The 25,190-nt window shown below is 39.8% G+C and overlaps 1 protein-coding gene across 1 annotated transcript in view; it reads left to right on the forward strand.

The window, feature by feature from the left end:
* The first annotated feature begins 415 nt into the window (after positions 1 to 415).
* The window catches only part of tmem200a (transmembrane protein 200A), a 28,063-nt gene continuing 3,288 nt past the window's right edge, over positions 416 to 25,190 (forward strand). Inside the window, exons 1-3 of the mRNA XM_072440729.1 lie at positions 416 to 427; positions 23,301 to 23,426; positions 24,450 to 24,736. Of these exons, the coding sequence (XP_072296830.1) occupies positions 23,308 to 23,426; positions 24,450 to 24,736 (406 nt within the window). The 5' untranslated portion in view covers positions 416 to 427; positions 23,301 to 23,307. The remainder of the gene's footprint in view (positions 428 to 23,300; positions 23,427 to 24,449; positions 24,737 to 25,190) is intronic.

Genomic DNA, 25,190 nt, shown 5'->3' on the forward strand with positions numbered 1-25,190 from the left:
ACTGACCGTGGACAGTCGACTCTATACAAGGCAAGAGCTTTCATATCGAAGTTATTTTTCATCATGCAGGCTGCAGTGTGATTCCTCTGTTGTATTTCCATTGTAAATCTTCATCAGTGTCGTTTTCTTTTACATATAACTCTCTATGTTGTGTTTTTTGTTTGTTTTTAGCAAAGGATCATTAAGCAGACTGGCATTAAACCTCCAGAGTGTGTGTTTGTCTTCCAAATCTGTACAGTAATGTAGACTTAATAAGGCCATGGTCACATAGTACTGTGCCTATGGATCTATTGTTAATTAAAATATTTCTAGCAGATTGTATATGGGTTGGAGAAACAGGTGTCGCCGTCACAGATAAGGGTTCGCTCAGAGTGGTTTATTAATCAGCTCGTTGACTTTATTACAGACAGCAGATACTCTATAAAAGGTCAAAGCTGTCATGTCAAAGTTACTTTTCAGTATATGTCATCACACAGGTTGCAGATCTTCCGCTGTATTTTCTTCTTGTAATTGTATTTTCTAGTAAGTAAGTAAATCTGTGATATATTCAAAGGGAAAGAGGCCAGAGATAACTCCATTATAACGCACAACAGATTGTGTTCCATTTGCCACGACTTCTACACGTGCTGAACTCTAATAAGGCATTTGACTCCACTGTGAGGAAAATGAGCTGCCACCAGCCACGGCTACAATCTCTGCATCACATTACACACAATTGGATTGAAGCTTCATTTCAGCGCCCTTAAGGAGCCGGGCTAATCCCGAATCACAGATATGCCTCTAATCACAATTCCAGTGGCAGATCATTTCACAAGGACAAATATGTAGAGTAGTAGTGTCTAATTCATGTAAAACTGAGCAAATGGGGACAGCGTATTATTACAACCCTAAAGTCTTAAAAAGAACAATAAATATGATCTGACAGATGCACTGATATCTAATTAGTGACTCTGCAGTAGCAGTAGATTACAGCTACATCTAAACAGTGTGGAAAATGGTCAGTGGTTGAAGTGTCACAGCTCGTCTGTGGCCTAAGGCTTAAACGGCAATGACAACAATTGAGCATATCAGCCATCATAGCTTGTGTCTAAAATACTGTTCCACAAACATTCATGTGTCGCAGCCCATCTAATTGGTGCAATTAGATGGTTAGAAGGAATGAAAAAAATAGCCACTTTTTCTGGGACTGTTTCAAATGATGAATATTTGGCAAAGAACAGTATAAATATATTATATATAGCTTTGAATCTTTTAAATTCAATTTATAGTCTAAAAAGATACATCTAAATGATAAGTGCTTTTTATCCGGCTGTTTTTGTCATATTAACTTTGTCATTTAGAAAGTTGAATTTTGTGAAGCTGGAGCTGGTTTGTGAAGTTGTTCAGTCATGGTCTGATGTTTTTTCTATTATATTATGATATTTGATATCATAACATTATTCACTTTTTCATTCATTTTACGCCGCTTGTTCCCGTTTGGCTGTCGCGGGTGACAGCGCCTATCCCAGTTACTTTGGGCCATAATATTAATTAAGTTCAATTATTGTGGTATTGAAATGAGCACCAAGTGCTTTTCCTTGATTTTGAAATCGAGTTTGAAATGTTAACACATAATCAAAAATAAAACTGTGAAAATTACATCCAGAGAATATTACTACTGCTGTACGCCGACGACACAACGGTTCTTGAAAAAGCGACATGGCTGATTCCCGAGGCGGCTATAAAGGTGACAGCAGGTCGGGACAGCGTGTGCCAGGAGATGTGCTCTGTCTGTGCGGGTGAAGAAGGGTGAGAAAACACAATGAGTCATTTTCACTGCAATCAACATGGGAAATGCTCAGTCCAACCCAGCACGCTGTCTGCTGCGCTCCTCTGATGATTCAATTAAAAGTCCTATACTCCCTGGTCGCTCGGAATTTGTCACCGGCGGCAAAGATGCTGATTAAGTGTGAGGGACGGTGAGATAAATAAGGAAGTATTAGCGCTATGTTACTCAGCGCAATCACAACAAATATGTAGTGGAGTTAAACAGAGGTGTACTTAGAGCTCAACAAATTATAAAGTGTTAAAGATTGGCAAGTGTGGAAGACTGCAGGTGTACTGTATAACTTTTCAGGTGGAGGTAATTATTCCACAAAATATTATAAACTTACCTTGAAAAACATCATATACTCTGAACACCAATATGACACAAAACATGTTTAACCTTAACCTTAACCAACGACTTCAGACCATAAGGACCACTACCTTAACTTTGATAGATCTGCCAAAAACATATCAAATGCAATAGACAACAAACCATATTCTCTTGGGGTAGTCTTAGATCTAACTAAAGCAGTTAATCATGAATTATTACTTTAAGATTCTATAGATATGGAATCAGGGGTGTGGCCTTTTCTTGGATTATTCTGAAATTTAATAAAAAACAAATGTATAATTTTTGCAAATCACCCCACCAATGTGGCTAGCAATCTAATAATAAATGATACAGAATTAGAACAAGTGAATAGATAAAACATTCTAGGAATAATAATACAAAATAAGTATAATATTTTATAACTTCTCATGAACCTGAACAGATCAGTGCTGAGAAACATCGGTTACTATGGCAAGCAGGTCACACCTCAAGGCCAAGTTACAGGTCAGATCTTTGACGAGGCGAGTGTGTCACTGTAAGAATGCATGTTTTTAAAGGCCTCAACAAAACCTTGAATTGAATAAATGCAAAGACGAGATGAAAAATAAATTGAATGCAATATTGTGGAACATTCCAGACAGAGCCATAACGACCATGAGACAAGGAAATGGTGGACCCTCCATCAGAAAAGTTACATAGTGCACCATTTATGTCCGGATAAGGCAGCTCACTGCAAGTCTGACAGTAAATATTTAGGTAATATTCCTCAGCCTTGAACAGGATTCTGCAGTGACTCATGGGTTAGGTTTCTGCTTTTCTGCCAGGCTGAAGCAGTGTTTTTGAGCTCAGTATGATAGTGTCTGCTGGATTACGTGTGACCTCGCCTGTAAGATTATTTTAACAGGCGACTGAGAAAGAAAACCTCCTACTATCACTATAACACAATAAATGACCAAAAACATATAGTGTCTGCGTGACGTCACGCAGACACTATATGTTCTTGTATTTCACGTATTTTTTATATTTTCCATGATTTTCCATTGAGCCAGTTTCAACTCCTTAACGCTTCAACCGATTTCAACATGTTATACCTCATTACGATCGCTTTCACAGTAGTACGTGTGCTATTACTTTTGACATTTGAACAACTTGTACTTTTTGCAGAATTGTCGAGACTCTTAATCAGGGGGAACCCTCTGTTGATGCAGGTCCATGTGAAAATACAGTCATTTTAGTTTGATCTGAATTCAGCTCTAACTGCAGAAATTACTACCTAGACTGCATCACGGAAGAAGCGGACTGTAAAGACTCAATGGCTGCGCTGCCTGATGGTGGAGTGGTTATGGCACAGCACATGTACGTTCCAGTTCCATTGAGACTAAGCAAGAGTAAAGCACTGTATCATCTGCATAAACATGATCATTTACTACATTCAACAGATCAACACTAAGATTATTGATATAACTAAAGAATAAAATAGGGCCTAAGATGGAGCCCTGAGGTACTGAAGTAAGAAGAATATGCCCCTGCCAATTTCATGCATTGTGATCGATTTAGGAGATAGTTGGCATAGTTTAGGCCATTTTTATCAAAAGCTAAAGATTAACAGTGACAAAAGCCTTCAATAAATCGAAGAAAAGTGCAACACAATATTTTTTTATCTTTTTTTCTGTTCAAAACCATGAAGTCAGCTAAAACATCATTAGCATATAAAACGTCTTTCTAGAGTAAAAGTCTATAAGTAAATTCAGCATTCATTTTGATTTCAACCTATAACATTATTATTTTATATGAAACATAATATGAAATGATCTCAGGCTTTATCATTGTTTAGACTTTTTGTGAATATATTATATATTGCTGCTGAGTGAGGGGCACTGCTGTTATTCTGATACAGTAGTTCATCCCATGACGCTTCTGGTGACCTTTGTGTGGGCGAGCGACAGCTGCAGGACTCTCTCTCCACAGCTGACATGACCTTTGAACTTCTGCAGCAGAAACAGAGATCTCAAGAAGAATCGACAGCATAAGCTCAAAGACAAATGCAGAAAAGAAAAAGTATTTGTAAGTTGTAGAGTGTAAAGGTTGTGTAAAGTATTCGATAAATCCTGCGGTGTGATGTGTGAATGCTTCATTCACAACTCTAAAACTCTGAAGGACGAGTTCACACTTGATTTACTCCAAAGAAGAGCTCATTTATGATGAAATATGAAGTGTAGTAAAAAAGGAAATGTAGTTTCCCTTGAATAATATAAAGATAGTAATATAATCTACATGCAAATACATCTTGAACAAGATAAACTGAGTAATTAATTTTGTGTTTATTGGATGCAAACTGGGTCTTTGGTTTAGTTTTTGACGATGTTCATTCAGACAAAAGGATTGTAACTATGAATATCTTTAAAAATGGAAGCGTGTGGTCAGCAATTAATCAAGTTAAACTTATTCCAGTTTTGGTTTGGCTCTGGAGTCAGGTAGTGATTTAGTTATTTGAGTTTTTTTAAATCTTTCGGTAGGCTTTGTCAAATTAAATACTACCTCTATACCTGAATCACAGTTCAATATGGGAAACAAATTTAACTGAGATATTTCAGTTGCAATTTAGAATAGAATTGCCGTTCAAATTTGACTTGCAATTTGTGTTTTTGTTGTTGAGAATTGGCATGTACCGTACTGAGATAGGATCTGACCAGCCATCTCTTTCAGATAACATTTAAACAGGCAGTGTTTAGCGTGTTACAACGTGATATTTAGTTGTTTGCGGAGGAAATTATGATGACAGCCTTTGCGATTGGTTAAATGCGTCAGTTTAAATTACAATTTCGTTTCAATTGCGATTTTTCCTGCCAGTTTTGTGCAGTTGTGGGACATTTATTGTCTTTATTCTATCAATATATTTTGTTACACTATTTTCCTGTCTAATTGCTGCATAGACAGTTTTAGTCCTCCACCCGGCTTAATTACAGAAAAATTAATGTTAAAATGCCTGTTACTCCAACAATCTTTAAGCACGTGTCTTGAGGTTGTAATAGTACTAAATTATACCCATTTATAGGTATGTTCTTTAACCATCATAACTTTGTAGTAGCTGCAAAAGCATGATTCTGTTTCCACCTTTTTAAATCAGGGTTAAATTCTTTTGCTCAATTTGACCTGTGAGTGTAAGTGCTTTGTAATGTTGAAGATTCAAGTGGCTTCTTTACATGACGAGCTTTCCAAGGACAGATTCAAAATGACATATTGTTTTAAATTTAGAGTTAGTAGTCAGTGTGTGAGTCACCCGCGGCTGTGTGGAGGGTTCTTCTGGAGATTTTCTCATAAACTCATGTTATGTTGTGGCAGGTGACCTTAACGCCAGCAGCGCTGGAAAGTGGGGGGTTTTCTGTTGACTGCTTTTCAGCTGCTGCTCACAAATGCGAGCCTTAATCTATTGATCACTGCAAACATTATGTCCCAGGACCCAGTGTAATTGGATACATGACAGATTTATTTCTCTTGTTACCAGGGATGCCAGCTACTTGTGACCTGGGTTATGTTACTGTTCGATATTACGGCTTTAAAATGATCTATCTTGCAGACATACCTCTCAGACATATGTTGAAGCATACAGTACATTTTTACTGTAAGCGGGCGGGGTTCACCTCTCCACAGATGTGATCTTATGGTGGCATCACATGCTCATCTCCATGGAAACAAACAAATGTAATGCCTTACCAGTCGATGTAATCCCTCAGTCCTTGGTGTAAAGGCAAACTGTTTTTTTAGAAAACAAGTTGTTTTGACTGATCTGAAAGTATGTGGCTTCAGCAGCAGCATTTATACTTTTCTGAACTCAAGTGAGTTATAACTGAAGCTACTGAGGGCCCAGAGCTGGCAACGCAAGCTGTAGGTGAAACTGGCAGACTAGTGAACAAGGCAGGGTTAGTTTAAGTTAAAAGAACCAAAGACCAATTTGATCTCAGAAAATGATAAATGCTTTGTCCAGAACCCAGAACACACTTCTTCAATTCTTTTCAAAGAGTGAGTCTGGTCACGACTCCCTCTGTCACACGACAGGAATGTGCAATTTGTCACTTATCAGTTAGAGCAAAATCAAACTGCTCTTGCTTCAGATTAACAGTATTTTGTGTTTTGTTTATTGATTCTGCAGAAATCCACAATGTTTTTATTCCACTGTTATTTTTTTATTCTCTATTTTCTCGTAAGCCGCCATGTTTGTTTTGATATGGACAGGCCATGATTGGCTACTCCAACTCACAAACTTAAGTTAGGAGATGTTTTTAACCTTGTTGACGTGTTTTGGCTGCTTAACTGCGAGCCATCTTCAGAACTGTGTTGGTGACGTGTCACTTTTCAGCCGATGTTACTTCCTGAGTCAGCCTGGACGACTTGCCACGTCCGTCTCTGGAATAATGTGTTCCGGGTGTGGGAGAAGAGGAAGGCCCCGTCGTGGTGGCTACTCAAACTGTCAAAATAAAAATACAGAGAGATTTTGGACTTTCCAGGCAAATAAATGCAAGATTCTCAAACCATTTGGCTGAAAATTACTTTAGGATGGAAGTCGACACGTCTTGTTTTCTTAATGCCATATTTTAGAATATTTCAGAAGTGAATTCACCTCATTCCATAAGTCCGTGCTGGTGCAGCCATAAGACTTAATCCTTCTTCCGGTTGTATTTGGTGAAATAAGGCTGCCTGGAGAGAAAATAAGTTCTACACAGACTAAAAAGCTGTTTTTAGTCCGCCCAGGGAAGCGGTGCATTGTTGACTTGTTGGTCACACAAACTTTTCCCTCGTTCTCCATTTAAACCAGTGGATTTCTCGCTGGACCAGTGCGATTACAACAAAAGGGCCGATCACATGGGAAAAGAGGGAAAAGTGGGCGGAGCGCTATAAGGTCAACATTTTAATACAAATTATTCCCTATACCATCAATATATTTGTGGCTTGTTACACCTAACTTACTAGTAACATTAGAAAAAGACTTGAGTGAGCAAAAAGTTAATGCTGAACCTGCCTAAAAGTACTTTTCTACTGTCTCCATGGAGTGACCGAGGACAATTCATTGAAGTCTTTTGAGCCTAACTTTCTCAGCACAACACGTCTGGTGTCCACACAAAAAAAAGTGTTGGTGCGATTCGTTCCACACTTGAAAGCGCCTCCTTCATTCTTGTGCGGCTGTTTTCTCAAGTGCCGCTGGCTGTTCTCAGTTTCCTTCTTTGGATATTGCCTTTTCCAAACCTTCGCGCCTTTCTGGCCTCTGTCATCCATGTTCCTGTGCAGAGAGGTTGTGAAAATGCAACCGAATTATCACTTGTATGTGCGAAAACATGATGGGTTTTCTCTCTCCCCCTTTTCCAACACTTCCCCTCCATTCATTTATATCCACACACAAAACCAGCTTGTAAATTCTGTAGGAAGAGACGGAAGAGACGGAGGCCACATATTCATTCACGTACATTTCAGAATTCGCTGGTATTGTCCAAATGTGCAGGTTATTTGTACTGTACTTTGTGAAAAGGGCTAAAAACTACATCAAAGTTGGACTGAACACCTAAATTCTGCCCACAAAAAAAGCACTTGACGTCCATTTTCATTTTTGTTATCAGTTGAAATTAATAGTTTTATTGCACAATACTATCTGCTATTTATTACACAATGCTTTAAATTCAAGTTGTGTTTCATTGTATTGTACTTTGGGCAAAAAGTGTCCTGCTGTTTGACTGCGACGCCGTTCAGGACAGAAAAAGGGCATTACCCCCCAAATGTCATGCAGCACACACTGGATTTTGGGACAGTTTTATGCCACAACACTGCAAATTAAAGTACAATAATCAATTAGGAACAGCATAGGATGGTATTAAAATGCCATGTGCCACTTTAAGGATTTTTTACAATGGTGTGAAGTAACTACAGTATCTCACAACACACTTTGATCCAGATAAACTGTACGACTAACTTAACGTGTCTAATTTAGGGAAATGTACTTAATTAGTTTTTCTGTATGTTAGCAGCTGGCCACTTCAGTGCTCTGTCTGGTTGAAGGAGTGAGTCTAGCAATCAGTTTTTTTTCAACTAATATTCTGAATTTACAAATTTTTCGTGTAATTTTCAGGCAATTGCGGCTCAAATCTCAGCACACGGTATGTTTTGAAACCTTTGTATGGATGAGAAACTATTATTGCAATTTATCCATTCACTTGTTGCAGCCCTAGTTTGGGTATAAACTCTAGTAATTGGTGGCCTCAGATAAAAAAAGATGTGGAGCAGGTTTTTCAGGATAATATTATTGAAAACATGGCAAAAGGTCAATCTTAAATGTTGCTCTGATAATTTCTATTATCAGAGCCTTGAACTGGTTTACATGAAACAAAAATACATTCCCAAACGATCTTGTCTGTATATTATTGCACTCTTGCAGATTTAAATGTTTCACCCAGAAATCTGTATTTATGTGGACTCCTAATCTTTCATATTTTATTTTGACTAAACCTGTACTATAATGTAAATGCATGTTTTGTAAAAAATAAATAAAAAATGAAATCTATCTGTCTGTAAAAGTGATATTTGTCAATTAATTAAAGGATTTTTAGAATAACTGCTGCATTTATAAGACAAAGTATAATGGATTTTAAAACTACTCTTTCATTCTTCCATTAGGTTGCCCTTTTTCTCTCATAATTTTCCTTGTGAAACACCTGCAAAAAAGTATCCTCCATTGTAAAGACCGTGTGATAAACGTCTTTACAATGGAGACCAGGCTGTTTTGTTCACTTTTTAAACACTGTTAGACGCTCTCTATCTGTGCACTGTCCTCTGCACTTGGTCAGGTTGTCAAATGCACAGCTGGTGGTTGCTATAGTAGCGTCGAGTGACGTGTTTTCTGTAGATAACAAGCGCTACAGAAAGGACGATTTACGCTCCTTGTAACTGAGCCATGGATTTCAAACCCATCGCACGCTGTTAATTGTATTCAGCAGAAAAATATGCCTGGGGACTGGTTAATTGTCCTAACGCTGTGCTGATAAACAACACATTTAGGTCTTAGGATGATCACATGGAGGGAGCATCGTTATTTATGAAATGCTAAAATCTTTTGGTGGAATATTTTTTTATCACCAATTTTAAATCTTAAAGGACAAATATTATACATTCTTTGTATTGTTATTAGCCTAGAAACATGCTCTTGAATACCTTTATCTTATGTTTTAGAACTAAAACACAGTAAAATCAAATATACTGCAAGTAAACAAGGTAAAATAAACACAACATAAGTACACAACATACAGTTATCAGTTTAGCACCAGCTACTATATACAGAGATTTACACAACTTTAAGGTTCCAGATACCAGATCTAAATATTAACGGTTTAAAGTATTTATAACAAAAAAATAAGCAGGCAATATAAAATTTCCACTGCATAAATGGCAGTTTGTTTGCTTTTCTATGACCCTAACCCTCAAAATGTGTTGGGTTGTTGAGCATTTGAGTCTCAAAAAATGTATCATTTGTGGTAAAGTATGAAATATATCAATATTTCTGTGAGTATTTGTTCAGTAAAACCTATAAAATGAGGATGTTTCCTTCATCACAAAATGTCAATCACAATTGTTTATCATTATCTCCTTTTAAATAGATGTATATATGTCAAATACAATAGTTGTATTTGTGTACTTGACATGCATTTCAGAACAGGTGTGTAGAGACCTAATATTGACAGGTTTTACACACAGAAAGAGCCAATAGAGATGTATTATATTGTGCATCGACTCTGGTACAGATCAGGTGAGATTGAGCATTAACATTTCATTTGCTGTGGTCAATGCGCACACGGGGCACAGTTGATGGCGCTGGAGGACTCTCTGATTGGACGGCTGGTGCCCCCGTTACAGGGACAGCATGTCGATTTTTTTTTCTTCTCTGCTTCGTTTGTTCTTGTTCCTCAGACTTGTAAAAACCGACACATGGCCCTGGTTTTCTGTCTCTTCTCTGTTGGCATGGTGTTCGTGGACTCTTCCAGGACTGACGCGCTTCATTTCAATTCCATTTATTTTTGTAAAGCCCAAAATCATAACAGCAGTTGCCTCGCAGGGCTGCACCAAATTGTTGATTTTACCAGTAGAAAGTCATTTGTCAATAATAGAGGCTTTAGAATATGGTTTGACAGGTTTGGCACAAACAGCCTAAAAACATTCTCTCTCATTTAGGCTTGTAGACCTTCAGTCGTTTAGTCGATTAATCGGTCAATGGAGTTTTAGTTGACCAAATTTTGTGTCAGATGACTAAACTTTTTAGTTGGATAATAAGGATTTATATTGGGAAACACTAGGAAGGAGAATATATGGAGTAAGTTAGTTGAAGATTTAGTATTTTGGGTATTTATGTAGCCGGGTCATATAATAGTTTAAAAGCTAGTTGCAAGTCTCCGTTTAGCCAGCAGATGTCACTGTGGTCAAATGTGAGCACAGTCACACTTGCGCACCTGTGACGTCACCACAGCGCGACAGCCGAGTGCCTCGTTGAGAGAAAGCAGAATTTGAGAACAAGGATCGATGTAGATCGACTACTAGCCCTGTGAAGCGTCTTAGTACTGACATAAGGGTAGTTTGAAACAGCGTGACGGCAGGGGAGACAGTACTGCTCGTGGTCCTTCTGTGCTGAGTGTGGTCCGAGCAGTCTGTTTGCTTTTTTTTTCAAGACTTTAAGCCCACTACTGTTGTCTTTTTTTGTTGATTTTATTTTGTTCCTGACACAGATATTAAAGTGTAAAGTATATTTTTTGAGTAAGCCAAATCAAACCAAAATTAATGCTGTTCTCCTGAGGACAGTCGGGAAATAAAAGACCCACATTATTTTTTGGAGCTGCTGGTGTCTGTGTCCATCATTTTACCACCTGGCCACACACCCCTCTTTTTGGTGTCAGAAGTGGGATTTCCTGGTAAATTTGGCTGTTTTTGAAAATTTTTAATTTTAAGACAACATTAGTGGTGAAGAGGTGTTCCGCTCAGCTGAAGACACTGCTGCTGTGAGGAAGAGTATCCACTGGAACGGTTCCAAAGGACTTGAGGACTACAAGAAACTGCAACTTAAAGAAAGACTTGCAAGATGTCAGACGGAGAGGACGGACCAGGCGGTTTAATTCCTGGACCAAGCCATGCAGGAGGTGAATCGGCAGGAGGTGCTTCCTCTACACCTCTAACCGAGAGTGGTAACCAGTTATTAGGGTTACAGTTACAGCTTAATGAACTGAGTCGAAAACATGATGCTGTAATGTCCAGTATTGCTTCTTTGGGTGACGTACAACCGAGGTCCGTTGTGTATGTGCCAAGAGAGAAACAGATTGTACCTTTTAATGGTGATCCGGATAAAGAAGCTCACTCTGTGGACGAGTTTATTGAAGAGATTGAGCAGGCTATGAGTCTAAGGGGTCTAAGGGAAAGGGACCAAATAGACTTTATTTTGTCACATTTAAAGGGTTCTGCATTAGATGAGATCAAGCTACGTACACATGGACACACGGTTGCACCCAATGAATTGTTTTCTTTCTTACGTGAAGCTTTTAGAGAGAAACGTACAACACCACAGTTATTACATGCATTCTATGCACGTAGACAGCCAGATGGAGAAGATTTGAGGGACTATTCGCATGCTCTTTCACAGTTGTTAAACTCTGCTCTATTAACTTCTCCTAATGTTGTTAATGACCCGCAACTTGCAATAAGAGACCAGTTTATTGAGGGGGTGCGTGATTCTGCCCTCCGCCGCGAGCTCAGACGGCTGATCAGAGAGAAACCACAGTCCAGCCTGTTTGATGTTCGTGAAGAAGCCATTATGTGGAGCCTCGAAGACCGTAACAGAACTTCCAATGTGGCGAGGAACAGAAACCTTGTGGGAGAGAGTCTGGATGGATATTTTGTAAATGCTAAGTCCAACAGCAACACAGAAAGTGAATTGGCCTCAACACTCCAGGAAGTTGTGAAAATAATAGCTCAGCAAGGTAAAGCTATTGGAGAGTTAACAACTGCTGTGCGTGATCTTAACGCTCAAAAGACAAAGTCAACTGTACCAAACATGACCAATAGGCCAAAAGTAACTCCCAGATATACTGAAGATGGTCAGCCTATTTGTCTAAGGTGTGAAGGAGTTGGACACATGGCTAGACAATGTCCTGCACGTAGAGCTCCAACCCAGACAAGCACAACTACCTCTTCTGTACAGGGAAACGGGGTCCCTCCATTGCTATGAGCCAGGCAATGCGAGGTAAGTCCGAAGGCTCCCCACAAACTTTGACCAAAGAGCGCTTTTTGAGAAATGCAGTAGGTAAATGCCCCATTGTCGACATTCAAATCGGTGGTGTTTCCCTGCAATGCCTCATAGACTCAGGAAGCAATGTTAGCACTTTAACAGAGAGATTTTTCAGGGACCATCTCCATGGGGAGGATGAGGACATGCACTGTACATCAAAATGGCTGAAAATCACTGCGGCTAACAAGCTACCACTACCGTACCTGGGTTATGTAGAGCTAGATATTCAAGTCATGGGGGTGACACTACTTGAATGTGGATTTTTGATAACACAAGACAGAGACGGCAGTAAAACAGACAAAAATTAATATGATCCATCTCCACCTGGCATAATTGGAATGAACATTGCAAAACGGTGCAAAGAGTTGATACTAACAGAATTTGATGCAGCACTTGGAGGAGAACTGGATTCAGAGTGGAGAGAGACTTTTCAAAGAGTACAGAAGGCGGAACTGTTGGAAAAGACGGCCTTGGCTCGTGTTGCACAGAAAAATAAATGTCACCTGCCTGCCCTTTCAGTGTCCACAGTTTATGTAAGGGGCCCAAAGAGAGACTCTAGTGACACCTCTGTTATGGTGCTAGAACCAGGCAATACTCCTCTACCTGGTGGTGTTATTGTTATGCCCACTGTTGTATTTGCTAATAGTCACATGTGTCCAGTCCAAGTGATCAACTTCTCTCAAAATGATGTGTGGCTCCCAGGGAAAGCCAGATTAGGTGTTCTTACCCCATGTGAGTGCATTGAAGGTGACCCTTATGAAGTTAAGTTTCAGCGCATATCGGCTACACACGAGGAGGTCACTGTTAGTCAGAAGAGTGAAGAGAATCCTGACAAAGACATGCAGACCCTGTTTGATCGGTTACACTTAGGTGGCACCAGTGAGCAGCAAACAGAGTTAAAGGCGCTATTACTTAAGTATGCTGATGTTTTTGCAGTGCAGGACGAAGACCTGGGATACACTGACCATGTCCAACATGAGATCCCAGTATTAGACGAGACGCCTGTTAACCAGCCATACAGACGGATCCCACCAAATCAGTACAAAGAGGTGAGGGATCACATTTCAGAACTGTTAAGAAAGGGTGTTATCAAAGAAAGTTCAAGCTCATATGCGTCACCAATAGTCTTGGTCCGTAAGCCCGATGGTAGTCTGAGACTATGCGTAGACTACAGGAAGTTGAACTTAAAGACTAGGCGTGATGCATTTCCGCTACCACGTATTGATGAAAGTCTAGATGCTTTAAGTGGTGCAGAATTCTTCTCAAGCATTGACCTTGCCAGCGGGTACCATCAAGTTGCAGTCCATGAAAAAGACAGGCACAAAACGGCCTTTACAACACTTTCGGCCTATATGAATATCTACGCATGCCGTTTGGATTATGCAACGCGCCTGCAACGTTTCAGAGATTAATGCAAGCAACAATGAGTGACCTTGCCTTCCAGATTGTTCTCGTTTACTTGGACGACCTGCTTGTGTATTCCAAAACCTTTGAAGAACATCTTGAGAGACTTGAAACTGTCCTCCAGAGGCTGAAAGAAACAGGTCTAAAAGTTAAAGTTGAAAAATGTCGACATCTTCAATCTGAAGTCAAGTTCTTAGGTCATCAAGTTTCCGCTCAGGGTGTAGGCACTGATCCTGAGAAGATAAGTGCTGTGAAAACCTGGCCTCAGCCAAGCTCAGTTAAAGATCTCCGGTCCTTTCTGGGTTTCTGTAGTTATTATAGGCGGTTTATTGAGGGGTTTTCACAGGTTGCAGGGCCACTTCACGACGTTGTAAATGGCTGTATCAAGGAGAGTAGTCCTGCTAAGGCCAAACAATTGTTTCAGTTGAACTGGACTCCAGCATGCTCTGTGGCGTTTGAAGTTCTAAAAGCCAAGTTGACAGATGCGCCTATGCTAGGTTATGCAGACTTTCAGTTACCATTTATCCTAGAGACAGATGCTAGCAACCTTGGTTTAGGTGCAGTTCTGTATCAGGTTCAGGGTGGGAAGAAAAAGGTCATAGCTTATGTGAGTCGTAGGCTTAGAGGGGCTGAGAGGAACGACAGGAACTACAGTAGTATGAAGCTGGAGCTTCTTGCGTTGAAATGGGCAGTAACGGAAAAGTTTCGCAGCTACCTCCTTGGGTCCAGGTTCACAGTCCTAACTGACAATAACCCACTTTGTCACCTGTCTACAGCCAAGTTGGGGGCTATCCAACAGCGTTGGGTAGCGCAGTTAGCAGTGTTTGACTTTGATGTTAAGTACCGGCCCGGTCGCTGTAACTCAGCAGCCGATGCCCTTTCCAGACAGCCGGCTTTAACAGAGTTGGATCCAGATTCAGAGGATGCAGAGTTTGACGGTTGTGTAGCTATATGCAACGTTGTTAGGGTAGGCACTGCTTTGGGTTCTGAGTTAACTGCTGCAGGGGTTGAGCACTGCAGAGTGAGACAGCTAAGTGTTTTACACATGGACAGTGCGGAGATAGATTCAGTGCAGAGCAACACACCAACTCTTCCCAGTTACACAAAGGCTGAGCTCCAGACATTCCAAGCTTTGGATCCAACACTTAAGGTTTTGAAAGAGCTCTGGGATAGGAGACAAAAACCTTCTATACAGGAAAGACAAACTCTGCCCATCCCAGTACGGAACAATGGCACCGTCTCAGAGTAAAAGATGGACTCTTGTATCGTGAGATTGAAGATGTAAATCTTGGAAAATGCTACCAGCTATTATTGCCTTCCTGCCTTAAAGAAAAAGTCCTCACCAGTGTGCACAATCATATGGGACACCAAGGGATAGAACGAACTCTTGGGCTGTTGAGACAAAGGTGTTTTTGGGGAGGAATGCATGAGGATGTAGAAAAATGGATCAAAAACTGTCAACGGTGCGCGTTAACAAAGATGCCACAACCCAAAGTTCGTGCACCCCAAACTCCATTTCTAGCTACCCGTCCTCTTGAAGTTGTTGCAGCTGACTACACTATACTTGACCGAGCAAGTGATGGGTTTGAAAATGTTCTTGTGCTCACCGATGTTTTCACAAAGTTCAGCCAAGCCTTCCCCACTAGAAACCAGAGGGCAGACACAACTGCTAAGGTCATATTGAAAGAGTGGTTCTTGAAATATGGGGTGCCTGAGCGCTTGCACTCAGATCAGGGCAGAAATTTCGAGAGTGCTGTAATTGCAGAATTATGCAGTTTGTATGGGGTGAAGAAGAGCTGCACCACACCTCATCACCCGCAGGGAAACCCCCAGTGTGAGAGGTTTAATAGAACTTTACATGACCTTCTGAAGACACTTCCCCCTGAGAAAAAGCGCCGCTGGCCTGAACATCTAGCTGAACTTGTGTACGCTTATAATGTGACTCCACACTCCTCGACTGGGTACTCTCTTTACTACATGTTGTTTGGAGTACACCCTCATCGACCTGTTGAGGCTCTGCTTGGGCAGGAGACAACCAAAGATGAGAACACAGACTGGCTCAGGGCACACAGAGAACGTCTTCAGAATGCACATGAGAGAGCCAGAGAGTTTTCTGAAAGAAAAGCGGCAGAAAGAATGGCTCGTCAGAATGCTAAAGCTTATTGTCCAGCTGTGGAAATAGGGCAGTACGTGTACCTTCGCCATCGTCCTATTGGCAGAAATAAGATTCAAGATTCATGGTCATCAAAAGTGCATAAAGTCATTGATGTCCAGGGGACAACACACACAGTAGTCCCAGTGAATGGTGGTCCACTAAAAAGAGTGCATAGGTCTAATCTTCGTCTTTGTGTAGGGCCTTTGCCACCTCCAAGTCAGGAAGATCAAATGATTCCCCTTGTTCGTGAGCCTGAAGCTGATATAGACTCAGAAACTGAATCCACAGCCTCAGAACCTGACTACCTGCTAGTGGAACAAGTTGATGAACCCATTGGTCCAAGGTTGGAAGACCTAGGAAGTAATTCTGAGGGCGAAAGCAGGAGTGAAACTGGAAGTGACCAACTGTTGGATGTTGACATGATGGATGAGCCCGGTGAAGATTCTCCTCACTCAGGATCAGTTGTGGGAAGTCCGGGTTTGTCTGAAGAAAGACCAGTACCTGCTCCGCGGCGGAGGGCGGTACCATCCAAGATAGTCACGCCTATGCCACCCCCACGCAAAAGTGCAAGGGCAACCGCTGGTCAAAACAGAAACCCATTTAACTTACCTGTGATTGCCTGCAATAATGCAGTATCTTTCACACCAGATGTGCTGTCTCAGGTGTTAGCTGGTATGGTCCTTTACACATCAAAAGCTATGGCTGATGGTTAGGAAGTCACCGAGACGTTGACTTCTGGCAGGGGAGAATGTAGCCGGGTCATATAATAGTTTAAAAGCTAGTTGCAAGTCTCCGTTTAGCCAGCAGATGTCACTGTGGTCAAATGTGAGCACAGTCACACTTGCGCACCTGTGACGTCACCACAGCGCGACAGCCGAGTGCCTCGTTGAGAGAAAGCAGAATTTGAGAACAAGGATCGATGTAGATCGACTACTAGCCCTGTGAAGCGTCTTAGTACTGACGTAAGGGTAGTTTGAAACAGCGTGACGGCAGGGGAGACAGTACTGCTCGTGGTCCTTCTGTGCTGAGTGTGGTCCGAGCAGTCTGTTTGCTTTTTTTTTCAAGACTTTAAGCCCACTACTGTTGTCTTTTTTTGTTGATTTTATTTTGTTCCTGACACAGATATTAAAGTGTAAAGTATATTTTTTGAGTAAGCCAAATCAAACCAAAATTAATGCTGTTCTCCTGAGGACAGTCGGGAAATAAAAAACCCACATTATTTTTTGGAGCTGCTGGTGTCTGTGTCCATCATTTTACCACCTGGCCACATTTATATGGGGCAAATGGAATGGATCTTGATTCATGAGTTACATACGTATGATTTCCATGTCTTTAGCCGATAACAAATGTCCTTTCATTTGATGAGGCATAAAATCAGTTACATTAATTTGAACATTTGCAATTAGCTCAGATAAATGGTTGTTGTTTATATATTGCCATCGAGTCAATATCTAACTTCCAGCTCCAGTTTCTAAAGTTCACAAACATATGCTGCATTTTTGTTGCTTGATGAACAAAACCAAAAATGTCATTATTGAACCTTTGTTGTCTTTGTGCGATGAGTTCTAATGGCATTGGGTTTAAGAAATGTTAAATTGTCGTTAGCTATTCAAGAAACTAAAGGCCAATTTGTTTGTTCATTTACGTAGGGCTAGATTATCATCAGCGCAGTTGATATTGTTTAGCCAATCAGAGTCTAGTTGATTGACAGCCAAAGTTCTGCTCAGCTGAACTGCGAACGGCCCAACAAAGACTGAACAAAATTACGTGGTTTTATTCTCACAGCCCGAGGTGCACGATCAAACTTCTTGCTTCATATAAGTATGAATTGGCCTTATGCATAACACTTCTACACACTGTAATGTCTCCTTCCCGGGCTCTGATGTTACTCACGTGTGGTCCAGGGGCCAAAACAGCCCTGCTTTTTCATAGTTTGTGATGTTTAATTGGAGCATAAAACTAACCCCGCAATAACCCACTGAAAACGCAACAGCCTTCTGAATGAAGGGGTTCCGTTTACTAAGACTCGTGTAAACGCGAGGAGCATCTTTGAAACATTGCAGAACATGTTTGTAATTGTGTAGAAATATATCTCTGCTCTCCTCAGAAAGAAGATTAATGTGGGTTTGATGTCAAGCTTATTTCAACACCTCTGAAGGAAGTGTCTGTGTTGAATACTAAATAAATAATTAAATCAATCATTTTACCTTTACTAAGTTGTTTTAGAATGGTATTTGTATCAGAACTATCGTGATAATGAGACCATTTTGTTAATACTAAAGAAAGTCTATTATTATATGTTAAAAAGTGTGTTTGTAAAAGAGTGTTCTTGTCAATCATGTTAAAAACTGGTTATTATCCATGGCTTTTCCTGGCGATGGCCCATAGTTGCACATGCAGTTATCCATAAGGCCAATGCGTTGTTTCACCAGTAAAATGCAGACAAAAATCACCAAAAGTAGCTGAACCTTTGCAAACACACACATCTCAATTACTTAGCTCGATGACTGAAATAACATTTGAACACCATAATACTGTAGAATGCTTTAAGCAGCTTTTAATTTAATGCGTGGCACCTTTCAAGACTCTCACGGTCGCTCCGCAGAGTAAAGAAGAACTAAAATATCACAGAAAAAGCTGTCAAATTGGCACATAAAATGATCTACGTGAGGATTTAAAAAGAACAGTCAACGCTCAGTGAGTCACAATGACATAAACACAAAAATAACTGCTCGCACGTCACGTTCTGCTCTGGAATCTCAGACTTACTGCACATTTTGGAGTTTGTACCTATCTCATTTCCTCAACTTTTCTCCGGCGCTGTAGGATATACCTCCTCCTCCCCCGCTCGACAGAGTGTGTGGGCTTGTGTTTGACGCGCTGCGAGAGAGAGCCAGTCCTTGTGTGATTCACCATCTGTCTGAAAGCCTACTTACCGCACTGGAGAACAAAATACTGACACAAGAAAAGCATATTATCCAGATTAAGTTGTCCAGGTGCAACATGGATTAACCAGAAATGTGACAAAACATGTCTGTAGAGAGAAGAAAGACCAGATTGACACAAAGAAGAGGATTTCTTTAACTAAACTGACAGAAGTGAGTCAAGCATCACTTTAATTAACGTAAAAGTCATTGTCTCATAGTGATTCAAAAGAAGACACTTTCTTTTTGACGTCATTAGAAGGTGGAAAGTTAATCGGATGTCCAGATTTAGCAGATTTAGGGCGCAATCTACTCAATCTAAACTCTTTAAAAGCAAACTCAGAGCCGACGAGGATCGCTAATGTTTAATTTGACTCGTTCTTAAGACATTTTGTTATTTACAGCTTATTTACAACTCCAAAAGCTACATTTCAGGCTCAATGTCAGTCAATACTGCAGTTTCTTCCCTGCCCTCATTATGCAGGAGCTCTATAGTGCAGAAAATAGACCTAAATGCAAAGTACTTTTAAATCAGGCTGTTTTCTGTTTCATTACCTTTATTTTGTCATTGAGATAGTTCAGATTTTTTTTTTAAAGCTGCTCATAAAATTGAGGAATTGTAATGTATTGGACAATGGGAAAGAAAGAAAATTGAAGATTTACTGTGGTCACGGTGTCAGTGATTATAGTTAAATCCTGATGTTTTTCACACAGTTATCTCAACATTTGATATTGTGACATATTCAACAATTCATTTCATCATCTTTGAGCCTTTCCTTTTCATTTTACCAAATCATCCTGAAGCTTTTCTCGTCCAGTTTTTGTCTTTTCATGGCGAGGACCAGATAATGTTTTCAGGTATATTTGACCCAAGAAATTAACCAAAAAGCTGGTTATACACTGGTCTTGGAAGTAGAAAGTAAAGTAGAGGAAACACACACTTATTCAGGGTCACAACCAGAATACATTAGTCAAGAAAGACTAGAGAAATGGAATGAGAAGATTTTTGACAGGAAGTAGGAGGAATAATCCTGGTCATTGGTGTGTTTTTAAATCAGCTTCATCCTCTTGTAGCCACACACGAATAACACTTCTTGGCCGTAACCTTTCAGTGGTAATTACAAGCTCGACGATCAATGGTATTCCACAATAAATACCTACAGTTAACACTGCAATCAAGAGGAATAAGAGCCAAAGCGTTCCTCGCAGTGTGGTTCTAAAGAAAACATAATATACTGCAGTGCTACGCCTCCAGGCTCTAGTGTTTCTTTATTTAGAGTCGATTTAATTCAGGTTCCTTTGGGTTTGTTTTGTTTGGAGGAGCTGTAGTCCTGGTGTCCTATTGAGGGATGTCACAATGTCAAATGTTACAATTATTGTGAGATTTAACGATTATTCGAGATTACATGACCAAGCTACAGTGAAATCTTTCATTTTTCAGCCTGACGTGCGATTATTCCTCAAGCTTGTGACCAGCTCTAAGAAGTTTAGTTTTTTGGACAATAGATTTAAGTAAAAATTATTACATTTTGCTTTTAATATGGTTGTGATTATAATGTTTTAGTTCTTCGGATCATATTGTGATTGCAATAATTTCCATTATCAATCGGCCGAATAATCTTCTGGTTTAGTCCTAGTATAGCCCTAGAATAGTCCTGTTTTAGTCCTGTTTTAGTCCTGTTTTAGTCCTGATTTAGTCCTGTTTTAGTCCTGTTTTAGTCCTGATTTAGTCCTGTTTTAGTCCTGATTTAGTCCTGTTTTAGTCCTGATTTGTGTGGTATTGCTCTACACGTTAGATGTATGTCTAAAGTCATTATCTAGTGTTTATGGCATGTTTCTGTTCTCCTGCTGTTCATGAACTGCGTTTTGCAACAGTGAAATTTCCCCATTGTGGGTTCTCTTTATTAGCTTAATTATTTCTTTGCTGTGAAAGAGTCGAGAGCCACTACACATTATGCTCACTTTGCTGCTAATGATTTGTAGATGATTTTATTTCATCACTAAAATCTTATAAAGTCTAGCCTCGTTTCTGTCAAGTTTGATCAATTGTATAAAAGTTGGATAAATATAATGCTCTCAGTCATCTGTGTGTGAGATAAGAACTACATTTTCATAACGAGTAGGAAGTTTAGGCTAAAACATTTACTACAGTCTCAAATTTGCACACTATTATCAACCGGCAAAGCAGAGGAGACACTTATATTTATAGATACAGTTAGAATTATGGATGAAGTTTTGTGAAAAGTAATGAATACCTCAAGGCAGTTTGTCAGTGTGAGTGACAACACGGAGCTTCATGAACACCTGCGTTGTACTCTTTTCAAGTCATGTTGTGATGATTGTTTTGTTAAGTCTGGTTTAATATAATTAGATCTGAATGTCTGTTGTGGCATCTGTTCCGGTGCATCTTTTGAGTCCACATTGTTTATTTTTGTAGGATAGTATATTGTAGTGTCGTCTGGAGACCGGCTTCGACAGCACTATTTCAAGGTCTTGGTCTTGAACTCTTGTCACTTACTCAAAAGGGACATGTCTCTGACTTGTCTCTGTACATTAACATTTGAGAGAAAGTGTCTGACCTTTAAAGAACGCCTCTGTGATTGTAGGATAACCCAAGCCCTTTTAAGAAGGTGAGATTAAACCTTGTTTTGTATGACAGTTGACATTGTCACAAGCCTAAAAGAATGTGATAGGTTTATTGTTGCATTTTGGTTAATTTAAGGTATTTATTTATACTTTGTTTATTAGCTTTTTTTTTTGTTGCTTTTTGCGTGAGGGCACCGTCCACTCGAGGTTTATTCTCGGGCAATGTCCAGTCTTTGGCCCAGTCTAAGTTTGGCGTGTTTTAGTCTCAGTCTCGACCCTCAAAAGTCTCGTGGTCTCAGGTTGGGCTTGGTCTGGGTTAGTGCGGCGATCTTGACTTCTACACTAGTATATTGGGAAGGAACGATACAGATTGCTCAGGCTAGAAATGCACCAAACGCAGATCTCCCTGAGCTCACATTTAGGTTGTGGTGCTTTTCTGTGATTTTCAAGGGCAAATGTGGTCTAATAAATCCTCTTAGCATAACGGCACAATGCTAATGTGCATGTGATCCCAGATTAACAGCCATTTGGATCAGGCCTTCCCAAATATAAGCTGTTTGTTTTAAAGCAACCATGCTTTTAATAACTATTAATAGCCGTTTGTGCAGCTGGCAAGCCGCGAGACAGATTTCAATATTATGTCAGCAAAGCCTCTCTGCCTTTCAAACATCGTGCTCATCGACATACGATTTATCTCATTATTATTTGAAACTATGTAGATTAGATGAGTAAATGACGGTAATTTTCGATTACATTTTTTTTTGTAATTGATTGGAACACATTGGAATTGGATTTAAAGCCCAAATGTATAATGCAAGGTTTCAATGCAAATAAAAGAGTAGACCAGTCCCATCTGCCACAAGCATCTTTTTCTGTAAATATCTCAGTGTGAAGATGTGAAAAATGTAGGAGTAAACATTATCATCCGCAGTAATATGCACTTTACCGTCCCTGAGGCTCTCAACTATACATAATCCTGTACTCTATCTGCACTTATATGAATCACAGTTACTCTCTTGTCTTTAATTCCTCAACATTGCGTGACCGACTTCTGGAAAAGAAAGATTTTCAAAAGTGGCTGTTATAAAAGTGTGGCAGCCGTGGAAGAATCAAATGTACAAAGTGTTTGCTGGTTTGATCCCGTAAACTCGTTCAGTCAATAGAGACAGGAGAGATGCCAAGATATTTCAATAACAATGCAAAATGTCAGGGAATAATTGTATCTCTTTTGTCAGTTTTTAATTATACCACACAAAACAAAACAAAACAGAAAAACACAAAGAACAACACAACCAGAGAACAGGGAAAAAAAGCAGCAAAAGACGTACAAAGAAAATGAAGGCACAAAGTGAACGCCCATTTAATCCAAAGTCTGTCAAATTCATCCTTTTTAAAATTAAGTCCGATTATAATGTCAGTCCTTGATTGTTCGTGTCAACCGTTTTATTCTGATGGCCTTCTTCCCCACAGCCAATAGGATGCTCCAAAGGTATTCATTTATTGTATTCATGACAGGAGGTGTGAGGCCCGTATACAAAGTGCAATAGTGCAATGCTTTTCAGTTCAATGTTTCAGGACCAGTATTTCTTTGAGAACAGTGTTTGACATGATGTTATAAAATACTGAGATACATTTTTTCTACCAGAATTCTTACAAACATAATTATGTTGTCCTCCTTGGAGAAGTTTGTATGATCCCAGTCATCCGTCAGAACAAAATTACCCTCTCTTTCCTGTTTTTAGCATTGTAAAAGGAAAGAGTAAATTCAATTCTGTTTTGTCTCTTTAGTTGAACCATGACGGCAGCAGCAGGCGTGCTAACCGGCCTGGCAAAGCTGAAACGACAAGACTCCTGCCGCTCTCAGCATCGACCGCTCTCAGCTTTGGGGGGTCCTGCCCCAGAGCCGGCGCCCAGGTAAATCAAGGCAAACAGAAAGAAATGTGCATTGATTTAAGACAAATCAGACACAGCAAAAGGAATCTTGTTTTGTCATAATTTTCAGTGGTTTATTCACTATATGTAGCCTAATTATTCACATGTATAAAGGTGTCCGCCATGTGCTTGTCTCCATTGCTTTGCCTGGAATGTTCCACAGTATGGAATTAGGCTCATCTATCTTGTGTTTAAGATAAGATAAGATAAGATATTCCTTTATTGTCCCACATGGGGAAATTCCATTGATGCAACGCAGGTAGATACAGAGGTAGATACAGAAGAAAAGAACAAATAACTTATAGGAAGTTTATCCAATTATAGATGTTTAGATTGCTAATGACAAAAAAATAATTGTAAAACATCCATTCTAACTCTGAGCGGGGTCGCTTCTCCACAGATCTGACCTGTAACTGGTTGCATCTCCTGCTTGACTCCGAGAAAGATAAGTTTAATGCATACTGTGGAACATTCTAGGCAAGGCAAAAGCATCTTCATTAAATACAATATCTCCACCAGGAAAGTTACATAGTGTAGCTGGGAAAAAGTGTTCCATCTTGAGCTGCACAATTAAAAACAGTTGAATTTAAATTTTAATTTGCATGGATGGCCAAGGCTGAAATACTACCCTGTCTTATTCTGCATGAAACTAACCTTGTAGTTAAAATATTTACAAACACGTTATGAATGACTGAATACTTCTTTTTGTCTGATTGACAATTCTCTTGGACGTGTTTAAAATGTTAACTTTGAACGGACAATTCAAATATAAATGTCAAATCTAATTGCAATCGTAAAACTGGAAAAATTGCTATTTGACATTTTTCCAAAATCCTGCAGCCCAAATTCCAACATAATTCATTTTTTAGCACTACATGGAAGACTTTAGACATTTAGACATAGAAAATGACCAATATGTCCAACCAATCACAAAATAAAGCCAACATATCCGTAAGTGTGTGGTCTAAAAACCCTCTTTTTTTTCTCCACATTTGGCCCGTGCAGAAAGAGAAAACGCAGAACAGACATTGTAATAGTTCGGGGACGGCTACGGCTTTACTCCACCTCAGGGTTTTTTCTGCTTTTGGGGCTGGTTATTCTGGCCGCGGGGATCGGCATGGCAACGCTTGGTTACTGGCCGCACGGCAGCAGAATGGAGATGTCCAAAAGCTCGTCAGAAGGAGCGACCAGGCCCGAGGGAGTCCCAACATCTGCCACGCAAGGGATTTATGAAGTAAAAACCAATGTGTCGGTGGGAGATGGAGCCAACTCGAGCTCACAGGCTCAAGGAGGTAAATTAAAACAACACTAGTTTGTCACCAAATCACCTAAAAGCATGTAGTGCTCCCAAATACATGTCCAAAAGCGTTGGTTGATTCCTTCTGTTGGTATTGGTCTTAACAACTGGATTGTCAGTCAATATCTGTTTAAAATGGGGAGAAAGGCCACAGTGGAACGTAAGGAATTAAAAAAGTAAAAGTTCTTGGTTTGAATAACATTTTTAGGCACCTGTACTTTACTTATATATATTTTATCTTATGTATATTTTGTAGTGGATGCTTTTTCTTTTACTGCACAACATTAGAGTATCTTTACCTTCTGCTCCACTACATTTTCAAACTGGACTGAAAAGTCAAAAGTATTTTTCATGTGGTTTAAAACGAAAGATTTTGAGTTCAAGCCCGAGCAAACAAACATCAACACATACAGTTCACTAGAAATATAAGTGATTGTTTTTAATTGACC

This window comes from Eucyclogobius newberryi, unplaced genomic scaffold (genome assembly GCF_026437365.1).
Source record: "Eucyclogobius newberryi isolate DKJ021-1_F unplaced genomic scaffold, fEucNew1.0.hap1 SCAF_1, whole genome shotgun sequence".
Lineage (NCBI taxonomy): Eukaryota > Metazoa > Chordata > Actinopteri > Gobiiformes > Gobiidae > Eucyclogobius > Eucyclogobius newberryi.